At 61.7% G+C, this 10,589-nt stretch overlaps 4 protein-coding genes across 4 annotated transcripts in view; all 4 read right to left on the bottom strand.

Moving 5' to 3' along the window:
* The window catches only part of LMJF_18_1500 (conserved hypothetical protein), a gene marked incomplete at both ends in the record, with an annotated part of 3,141 nt that extends 450 nt beyond the window's left edge, over positions 1-2,691 (bottom strand). Inside the window, one exon of the mRNA XM_001682507.1 lies at positions 1-2,691. This exon is cut by the window's left edge and continues 450 nt beyond it. Within this exon, the coding sequence (XP_001682559.1) occupies positions 1-2,691 (2,691 nt within the window).
* A 1,306-nt stretch (positions 2,692-3,997) lies between these two features.
* On the bottom strand, positions 3,998-4,552 carry LMJF_18_1490 (putative chaperone protein DNAj; the record flags this gene model as incomplete). Its single annotated transcript, XM_001682506.1, has 1 exon — positions 3,998-4,552. One exon carries the CDS (start codon positions 4,550-4,552, stop codon positions 3,998-4,000), a length of 555 nt encoding a protein of 184 aa, XP_001682558.1.
* Positions 4,553-6,812: 2,260 nt separating this feature from the next.
* On the bottom strand, positions 6,813-7,589 carry LMJF_18_1480 (NADH:ubiquinone oxidoreductase 78 Kd subunit-like protein; the record flags this gene model as incomplete). Its single annotated transcript, XM_001682505.1, has 1 exon — positions 6,813-7,589. The coding sequence occupies one exon, from the start codon at positions 7,587-7,589 to the stop codon at positions 6,813-6,815; it is 777 nt and encodes a 258-aa protein (XP_001682557.1).
* A 1,737-nt stretch (positions 7,590-9,326) lies between these two features.
* LMJF_18_1470 (conserved hypothetical protein) lies at positions 9,327-10,376 on the bottom strand (the record flags this gene model as incomplete). Its single annotated transcript, XM_001682504.1, has 1 exon — positions 9,327-10,376. The coding sequence occupies one exon, from the start codon at positions 10,374-10,376 to the stop codon at positions 9,327-9,329; it is 1,050 nt and encodes a 349-aa protein (XP_001682556.1).
* Positions 10,377-10,589: the final 213 nt, after the last annotated feature.

Here is a 10,589-nt window from a genome sequence, read left to right as displayed (position 1 = left end):
GATGGCCAAAGCCAAGCTCTCTTCTCGCTCCTCAGGGGTCAGCTTGGATAGCAGGCGTGAGACTGGCAGCCACACTGGGCGCAGCTGCTTCACGAGGCCCACCGGCATTACCGTGCTCTCCAGCTCTGACGTGCAGCCTGGTGACAGCCAAAAAGGGCGCAGTCGCACGCTGCGAGAGGCCGTCGGCGCACGAAGCAGTGAGAACGGGATTGGCGTGCACGCCTTGTCGGACGACGTTGTCGGCAGAAACGACGCGTCCGCGGCCCTCCAAGCGAGATGGACGTTTTCGGGCGCAAGGTCAGGACAGTAGTGGATGCGGAGATGGTCCAGTGGCACGTACGTGTCAAACGGCAACACACACAGTAGCCTTGCCCACCACGGCCACGTGTGCACCGGCTGAGTGGCTAAGGCCAGAAACGGGTAACCGATCTCGCCAGTCGGCACCGAGGACAACGCGATAAAACCACCGCCACTTTTGAGGACGGTGGGAGTGGAGCTCGACCCGGAACCTGTGCTGGCTCCTGCTTGTACATCAGGGGAGCTCAGCCGCACGGCGGTGGGCAAGGCTGCAGGCGATGCGGCTGCCTTGGCAGTAGCGGGCATGGCTTTGAACGACCTCACGCTGAGCAGGCTTTTGATCGGCCTCCGCACACGCATAACCGGAAAGGCCTTCGTCGCGTCGCTAGACTGCAACACAGTGCCGCCGCTCCTGGCGCCGCTGTGAGTAACACTGTCTTGGCGGTCGCCTGGGTTAGCGGCGGTGCCAGTGAAGGCGTCCGCTGGTGCTGGCGCTTCGCTCGGCGCTGCATCGACACCACGCTGCTCACACTTGGTCGCCATGTCAGGGTTCCATGCCGCGTAGTGCGCATTGGCTGCGCCGCGCTGCGCGTGCTCGACGGTTGGCGCCAGTCGGATCTGCATCTTATCCTCCGACCTCTCCACAAAGTACATGTAGACCCGAGATACCAGCGTGCGCATGCTCGTGCGCGCGCCAACGAGCTTCAGGATAGCGTCCGACGGGCGCAACTCCTCCACAGGGATGAAAAAGGTGGGCACGCACTCGACCAGGTAATCCAGCATCTGCATCGGCGTGATCCAGCCACGCGCCTCGGCCATGGCGGTGTGCAACGCTAGCCACTCGGCTGGCGTCGACGGGCGAGTGGGACGCGCCGTGCGCACCGCACCAGCAGGGCCTGCTAGCTGCGTCGCAGTCGAAGGCTTGCTTCTCACGACCGCCGTCGGCGGCGCTGGGGCGTCATACAACCGCTCGAGATTCAAGTCGTGCGGCTGCAAGCCTGTTCCATGGACCTGTGTCGCCGCCCTCCTACTAGCACCACTGAGGCCATTGTAAGGTATCTCTTGAAGCCCAGTCGCAGCCGCCAGCGCAGTCGCAGCGTCGGCGCTTCGCCCCAGCGCCCCCTCGTCCACATCGCCTGACTCAGGAGGCACCTCCTCCGGGCCCGCCTCCTCGCCGTCGTCTAGCGAAATCGTTACCAGCCACGGCTCTGCATCCTGCGACGCGTCGTAGTCCGCCGGGGGTGACACGTACGAGCCATCCCCGGCGTCGCACAAGCAAGAGGAGAAAGCCGCCACCGAAGACTCCTTGTGGTTGGTCCAAGCTGCTGCCTTTTGGCGCTCCGGCGACCACAACAAAACGGAGGCGGCTGCGCAGCTGTTCGAGCGCTGCACTGCAGCACGAACGAGCGCCGTCGAGTCTGCCGTGAGCGCCACATGATGACTGGCTGTGGCGTAGGTCTGCTTGAAGCACCGAGCCAGACCCACTTGTCGAGCACGCAGCTCCTGCGCGATCGGCCCCGGCAGCGACGCACGCAGCACTGAAATGGGAAGAGGAGTGCCGTCCTCGGGCAAGAGGCTCGCAATGGTGGGCCACCATGCCCGCTCCGGGGTCGTCAACGATGCGCCATCGTGGGCAGCGCCAGTGTCTGATGTCGGAGAAAGAGGGTTAGGTACTGCGACGGGTATTAAGCGGCGCCGCGATCGCTTTACCGCGGAGTGCGCGGCTTCAGCTTCATGCGTTCTTGTCTTCGATGAGTAACGGCTGCCACATAAATGCCTCAGATCCTCGGCCAGCACCATCGCCGCCACATCGAGGCCGACAATGACGGCCTTGTGGTCGTCCTCTTCGCCTCCACCGATGGCAGATGCTAGGTCAGGCGCTGCAGCGGTGGCAGCATCTGCGTTGAGCGGCGAGGTGGACGAGCAACGCCGCGCCACGTGCCACCTACCTGTATCGGGGTCCTGCGTGCAGGTCAAGAGATGCGGATGGAGCTGCACAAAGGACCGCACGGAACCGAAAAGCTCGCTGATCGCCTCCACGTCAAGTGAACGGGCGAGGTCAGTCAGCAGCACGGTCGAGCCATCGGCGGGCAGGGCTGCCAGTGTGTCTTCCACGAGTGCATCAGCTGGCGCTGGCACCGACGCCGGACTCTCAAAGTAAGGAAAAGCACCGTCCACGTGAGCACCAGCCTCCTCATCAACATGGGCAAGCCCCTCACTGCTCGTGCCGCCGGGCTGAGGAGCGGCGTCATCGGCCACCGCATTAGACGCTGCATTTAGCAGAAGCTCCTCGTAGGCCTGCAGATAGTCACCCTCGTCATCATCGGCGCCCTCCTCGTGCTCGTACGCCGGCGCGCTGTAGGTGCGCACCGTGCAGCCTGTGGCGCCGCTCATGCGCAATGAGAGCCCTGTGCCTCTCAAGTACGCACGAATCAGCTGATAGGGATGCTGCTGAGAGCGACTGGAAGAGATCCGCAGCGCGCAGCGCGCGAGCGTGTGATAGCCGCGGTATTCATAGAAGTCCTCCCATGGGGGCGCACAAGCAGCAGCTGCTGGTGCTGCTGCAGGGGCGGCAGCAAAGCAATCCCCACAGCATCCGGAGCAGGAGCACCGCTCTATCCAGCGGTGAACAAAGCAGCCCTTGAGAGTCCGCCTCATTCTGCTGCACCGCGCATTCACCCCTTCGCGTGCGTGTGCTCACCTCTATGCGGGCAAATGTGTGCGGGGTGCGGGTGCGAGCCCCTGCTGCCCTCCCCCCTCGTCCTCTCTCTCTCTCTCTCTCTCTCGATGTGAATGTCTTCTGGTGTAGGCAGCGAAGTCGGTCTTCGCGTGTGAGGCGAGTGTGTATGGCACCAAGCCAACGGCTGTCCGACACCGGCAGCACCACGAGTAGTGAAGCAGGAGCCGTTTTCTTCGGTCTTCGCAGGTGCGAGAGCGGTGAAAGGGGGTGGGGACGGAGGTGGGTCGAACAGAAGGTAATGTGTGTGTGTGTGTGTGTGTGTGTGCGTGGATGTTGGCGATGTGCGCGTATGCCACATCGACGCTGGAAAGGGTACATGCTCCAACGGGCTCAGCGCCCCCGCTCTTGCTGACCGCAAGAGAGAAAGAGAGAGCGAGCGAGCGAGCGCTTGCGGGTGGGTGGGGGAGAGACCCACGTGACGATTTCAAACGGAGGATAAGGCGACGTGGGCGACGCCGTCGTTGTCCTTTTCGTGTTGCTGTGCGGCCCCCTCCCGTCGCCCTCAGTTTTGGGCATCTACCCATCGCTTTCGCTCTGCGTTGTGGTTGCGGATGCTCGTATAACTTACAGATCCTTCCAAGCGGAAGAGACACACGCATGTGTGCGCCATGTCAGGCAGAGATGAGTGGCCTGCGTGCACGCTGTGCGCGAGCACGTGTGCTTTCCCGCGGGTCTTACACGACAGAGAAAGACAGCCACCCCTTTAAGCACACTAAAGTAGAGACAGCAACAGCTGGGCGTAGGCGCACACACTCAAGCATTCTACTACGCTGCAGCCCCTTCCCGGCGAGGGCTTCACGGGATGCGGAGAATGCGGTCTCAACACAGTGCGCAGCAGAACGTTCACACCATCTCGAGAAATAAAGATGGGAAGTCCAAGGCAGAGAGACAGACGGGACTGGCCCGTTGTGTCGCAAGCAGCGTCGAAGTACGGGCATGCTCCTAGCGCTCCCCTGCGCGCTACGCCACCACCTCCACCACAAGTGAGCACGAGTCGCACTCGCACCTCAGTGTGCGGGCCGAGTACGTCAGCGGCACATCCTCGTCCTCGCCACTCCCTGCCGGTGCCTCGGGAAACACAGCCACCTCATAGACGCCGCCGCAGCGACACTCGCGCTGGTACACATGCACGCGCTGCCTATCACTTTCATCACCGTCCATCCTTACACGAACAAAGTCGTCCATCAGGGAGTAGGTATCACTGATAGCGCCAACCTCGCGCGTCAGCGCCTGGGAACGGGCGGCATCGTAGGCGGCGCGCAAGTACGGGTCAAGCAACATCTCCGACGCCTCCTTCACAATGTGAAAGGAAACAGGAAACTCTGAGCACGACGTCGCCCCGCTGCCGCTCGCCCTTCTAGCTGACGTCGTCACCGTTGCCTTGTCAGGGTGCGTGTGCAACGCCATGCACTTGAACGCAGCACGAATGTCCCCAATGGGGGCCGACGGCGGTACGTTGAGGACCTCGTACGGCGTCCACTCCGTGTGACGCCACGAACACGCCGCCGCAGACATGACGCGAAGGCCCTGTTCGGGAGAGCGCGGGCGAAAAGGGAAGGTATATCTCGGTGTGCCTGCACTGCTCCGCGGTGCAACGGTGGCTTCGACGTTTTGAGAGGCCACGTAGTTAACGCAACACTTCGTGCAGAAAAGAGAGGAGGACAGGGGGTATACAACGCAGATGAGAAGGCGAAGAGGAGCAGAGCGAGGTCACGCCACTCACCACCGGATAGGGCAGGGGCCTCAGCAAAATATTTGGTGCCGCAACACAGTCTTCATGAAACTGTGTCTGCGACGCCAACACAGGCAGAGCGCGTGTGTTGGCGTCTCCCTCGTCAGCGCACATGAGGAAGCAATCGTTCAGTAGGTCGTGCACCCACCTTCATCGTTCCGGCTACGGAATTCGTGCTCCATCAAGCCATCCGAGGATGCACGATACGCAGGGCCACGTCTCCAGGTAGGCAGACGCGAGCGTGCCCGGTGGAACTGGGTCCTCGCCTCTGCACCACAAACACGACGCCTGCATTGCCCTTTCGCGGCGCGATTCGCTGCTTTCTTCTTTTTCGTCTGCCGGCACGCTACACAAACTCGACGGAGAGCCGATCAGCCCCGTCCCCGCCTTACTCGTCAAGGAGAACAGAGCGAAGCCAACACGAGAACCAAACGAACCCACGCCCGGAGAAAGCAGGGCAGCGCGAGAGCAACGAACGGCGGAAGCAACCGCTCTCCCGCCCCCCAACGAAGCGGGGTGCTGGTGCGGACGGTCGAGGCAGAAGGGCCCGCACAAACGTGTGCAGAAGGAAGAGAGTGAGCTCGACGCACAACTCCCCTCCTTCCGCTATTCGCTAATCACCCCTCTCGCCCCTCGCATCCAAGCTCTCTTTCCCCATCGACGTCGTCACACTCCACCCACGTACAAGCCAACGGATAGACAAGCATGCGCAACCACACCTCACTTGCCGCTGTCACACTGTGGCTAAACCCTGGTCGACCAGAAGGAGCCGTCCTGACACCGAATGAGGCCATGCATCTAGCGGGCTCGTCTTGTCCTTCATTGCCACTTCTCCGGTTACGTATCGCGCGGGCGGCGCTAGACACACTCGGCTAGATCGCACACCCCGACCCAAAGCGGGGCCGCCTTCAGCGTCCTCATCGAGGGCAGAGACAGTGGTGCAGGTGCATGCCCGATGAGGCCAGGGAGAAAGTCGGCCAGCCGCAGTTCAGGGCCTTCCCAGACCCTGCAGTCGGCATGCATGCCATAATTTGCTTTCCCTGAGCCTCTTCAAGCCGGGGCACCCCACAATACGGTGCGGGCCTACGCCGCACTTCGCCAGCGCCGTGACCTACCGAGCCGCAGGCGCGAGCGTCGAGTCCGCAAACGCCGCCCCTATCGTGGCACCTGGCTGGTGCTGGGCCGCCGTGTGAGGGAGCAAGCCCACGCGGCCTGCGGTGGAGCGGTGGGGACGGAAGCCAGGCCTGCCGTGGTTGGAGCTTGTCTCCCAGATGGTCGCGCAGTCGTCGCGAGGTAAGTTGCTCATGTGGGTTGCGCAGATCAGGGGTCAGTGTCACAGGGACAGTAGGGCGCGGGACCACACCATCGGGCACGTGCGGCTGCAGGGGAGGAAGAGGGGACACGGTGAGCCTCCCCGTTCCATGTAGAAGCGACGCGGCCGGTGGCGACACTCTGGCTACAAATATCCAGTGGCGCCCTCTTTCCGTGCGTCGGTAGAGCCTTGTCGCGCTCGCAGCGAACCTCATCGAGGCCCAGGGCGCGGCCGCAGTGGGACTGCACGGAGCGCCACCTGGAGCACACCCATCGTGAACAGCCTGAAAGGTGCGGCGCTGGGTCTCGTGGTGGGACACGATGAAGGGAAGGGGCAGGGGGGCCGCACCCCAAGAAAAAAAGAATGGAAAGAAGATGATACATGAGTGCCCTTCGCCTCTTTCAGCTCATGGCTGCACGACTTTCCTTCTTTGCTGCCAGCAAAAGAAAGGGGGCTCGTGAAGCAGCGAAAGGCAGCGCTGTCCGTGACGCTGCCGCCGTTCGTCTCTCGCTATGGCCACCTCATCCACTGCGTAGCTGAGCAATGTGCTCTTCACGGTAAGTGTCGGTGTGCATATGCCAGGCGCATCTATCCCCTCGCGCCAACACGCCACGTCAAGAAACAAAGGGCAGAAGCGAGAGACGAAAACAAGAGGTCGCGGCACCTGCACACTGCGAGAGAGGCATGCACGCGCGAGCACGGATTAAGCGGCACGCGACAAGGCGGCCCGTTCACGCCGTTGCCCCCGCAGCCTCGAGCTCGCGCACTATGTCGTTGTTCTCGTCTGCATCGCCCATGTACAGCTTCCCGACGGGGCATAGCTGAGAAACGGGCATATTGTTGTCCGTCTTCACCTCCAGTTCATCTAGAAAGGTGGAAATCTCGCTCAGCCCGCCGCGGCCAATCTGGCCGAGGTTGAAGTCCTGCGCGTGCTCGTTCAGGAAGCGGATGCAGCGCGTGCAGTGGATGCAGCGGTTCAGCACGACGCGTGTCTGGGGGTCAAAGTAGAAGTCCTCGACGGCTTTCTTGTCCTCGCGGTAGCGCGGGATGTCGGTGCCGTAGTTCATGCTCACGTTCTGCAGATCGCAGTTGGTGGCCTGCTCGCAAATCGGGCAGTCGTTCGGGTGGTTGATCAAGATAAGCTCCACATTGCCCTCGCGGGCATCGCGCACTAGGCGGCTGTCGGTGATGATGGACATGCCAGGTAACGCCACGGTGGAGCACGCGACGACGATGTTCTGAGTGCCGTCTACCTGCACCATGCACATACGGCAGTTTCCGGCTACGGAGAGGATGGGGTGGTAGCAGAACTTTGGTACGGTGATGCCCTCTCGCTCCAGCACCTCCAGCACGTTCTCCTCCTGCGGAATAATCTCAACCGGGCGCTTGTTGACAAACATGATGGCGCGCGGCTTGTTTTCAGCGTACTGACCCGCCGCAACCTGCTCGGCAGCCGTGCTGATCGCTGCGTCACGGTCGTACCTGCTCCCGTGTGCAATGTCCGTCATCTCCGAGTTGTACGGCGTCCCGTCCGACCTGAAGGAGCGACGCGCGGTCGACAGAGACGGCGTGAACAGCGAGGACGAGGCAAGCGCAGCCGATGCGGGCGGCAGGCGGCCAAGCACTGCATGCGCACAACGCTTCATCGGGAAAGAAAATCAAGAAAGCAGCAGAAACGGAGAAAAGACAAGCAAGCGAGCAGCGCAACAGCGGCGCAGCTGAGATGGGGAGAGGATGGCGGCAAGATGCGAAAAGAGGGTGAGTCTGCGTCCGTGCGTGTATGTGCAACACGCTCCTCAGCAGTTAGAAATCGCAGCGGACTCTCGTGCTCCCCGTGGCCCCCACCCCCTGTCTCGGCCTTTCTCAGTCCGCGCAGCAGCGTCCCGTCGTTTTGCGGGGTCAAAGAAAAACGTCCAGGCTCCGCAGGCGCCGATGCTGGATGCTCTGCTATTCTTTCCGTGATCCCTATGTCTCACTTGGTGAGTCTCTGGGTCGGCATCGAGGCGCCCTTCCCTACCTCCTTGGACTGCTACGGGGGGCGGGCTGCTGACGCCCGCGCGCAGACCGAGACAACGATTGACGGTCTCGGAAAGCGAGGTCGGACAAGCAGGCCCGACTCTACTACTACTGCTACTAAGAGGTGCTACGGTAAAAGGGACGGCGGTGGGGGCAAGACCACGGCGCTGCCGTACTGATAATGGGAAGAGAAGAGGCGATGATCGGTGCCGTGGGCGTTGCTTATTGGCTTGATCTGCTTCTACCTTGCTTCTTCGCACTTGCACTGCCACAGGCATCAATAGAGAGAGAGAGAGGGGGAGGCAGGGATACGAAGAGAGAGTGCGTATACTGGCTGAGCCAGACAACCGCAGCCACGGGCGTCATCACACGCACGCACGCATGGCATTCACTCTTGGCATCCGTAACGCTCTACTGACAAGAGCACAGCGTTGCTTCCATGCGTATCTGTGCCTGTGTGTGGGTGCCTTAGCGCGTGTGACGCGCAGAATTCTGTGTTCCTCTGCCGGTGTGCTCCTCCAGTGGTTTTCTCGCTTCTCTGACGCCCTCTTCTCCGAGTTTCCAAGGGTTGGGCCGCCCACGAACGACAACCACACCGGGAGACAAGTCGTCGCACACACGAGTGGGAAAAGACGTCGCCATACAAGAGAAAGGGAGTGTGGGTGCGCACGCGCACACACATAGGCAAATAGCATCGGTGAGCTTTCCAGGGAACTTTGCACGTTTCCCGTCCTTTTTCCTCCCATGCAAGACGCACGCGACGCACATCCGTGCTGGTGTACGGTTCGATGGTGAGAGAGGGGTTCGCTATGGTTTCGCTGCCCCGCTTTGGCCTCCCTCACTCGCTCTCCTCGATTTCGGGGTGGGGGCAGCGTCGAAGAGAAGGGTGGGATGCAACACGTTTGCGTGTTGCATCCATGTGCGGGTGGGTGTGTGCCTTCTGTGCGACACCGTCATAGGACAACCCAGGCAGAGGACAAGGAAAGAACGCGGCATCCCCTCCGAGGACGGTAGAAGGCGACTGGCGAAGTCAGCAGTGTAGAGGGGGGGAGGGGGGGAGGGGGGCAGCCCGGGTGTCGGTGCTTGCGTAAGCATACGGGATGCCCTCCATCGGTGCCGCACCTGTCCAGAGCCCGCACCTCAGCACCTCAAGGGAAGAGGGGGGGTTGATGGTAGCGGTGTTATGCTCGACTAGAGCGACGCGAACGAAGAAGAAAACGCCACGGTGATTACATCTGCCGTGGTCCACTGCGGTATTCAACAGTGAGGTGCGCGTAGACGAGCCGCCACAGGGAGACGAGGCCGATGCCGTACAGGTACCAAACACGACGAGCACGCTTGCGCTGCCAGTGCTGCATCTTCATGAACTCACCCTCGCTGATAATGCCATCAGTGCGGTTCAGCACGAGGAGGGAGCACATGCCCACATTTTCGAACCCGTTGTCGAGTAGCATCTCGTGGAAGACTGGCATGTGGGCAGCCCCCCAAGGGATGGCAAAGGACTTGTACATATTCTCGCGGAGAGGGTAGATCATGTTAAGGCAGTGCTGCTCCCGAGCAAAACTACCGAGCACAGGCGCGTTAAAGCGCACAGAGCACCACCAAGGCAGCTTCTCGTAGTCGTACTTGTCCGCTGCGTGCACCACTGTGTGATTTGGTGAGTCCTTGACGCCCCACGAGAAGGGCTGAAAGAAGCTTTCGACCTCGCGCGGTTCCCAGCCCTCGTCATCCTCGTGCTCCATCGGCCGCGTGCACTTGACCCGCTCCCGCGGCGGCACCACCGTGGAGTAGGGGGCACCACTGATCGGGGTGCGGCCCTCCATCAATACCGACTCGTGCTGGTTGCACAGGTCGTCCACCTGCTTGAAGAATTCGGGGTGAGCAAAATGTCGGAGTGGGATAAGGGTGATGGTGATGTCCGTGTCCAGGTTGCGGTACGTGTGCGCGATCGAGAGGGCGACGTCGTCTTTGCAGGCGAGAAAGTCGGTTATCTGCTTACTGCGCCACGGGGCCGTGTAGCGGAGTCGCGGCGCGTAGATGAACTTGTTGGGCAGCTCTGAAACGCCGGCCGCAGCTGACGACGTGGAGCGCGTCGGGTGACCACCGCCGCCGCCGCTTACAGCATTGCCGCCTGCAGCAGCCGCAGTGGTGCAGGCGTGGCGCACGGCGTACCACGGGTACCTTCTATGCAGCGGCGCGCTCACGCCACTTGGCGCATCGCATGGAAGCTTCACAGGCGCATGTTGTATGAGGGCGGCGCAGCCACGGAGGCACCCCATCGCGCCCCTCCCGACAGAAAAGTGGGGCCGCTCTGGTGAAGGGGTGTTGTAACCGCGATCCTGTGCGCGCACGCAAGACTGCGTAAGAAGGGGGAGATATCACCAACGGAAGAGGGGGTGTGAGAGTGTGATGATGGTAGCAGCTGTCTCATCGAGCGAAGCTTTCAGGGAACGGGTCAGAAGCGGCTGTGTCTTCTTTTTTCTTCGTCGTCT

Source organism: Leishmania major, chromosome 18 (genome assembly GCF_000002725.2).
Source record: "Leishmania major strain Friedlin complete genome, chromosome 18".
Lineage (NCBI taxonomy): Eukaryota > Euglenozoa > Kinetoplastea > Trypanosomatida > Trypanosomatidae > Leishmania > Leishmania major.
This window is presented reverse-complemented; position numbering and strand designations above follow the sequence as displayed.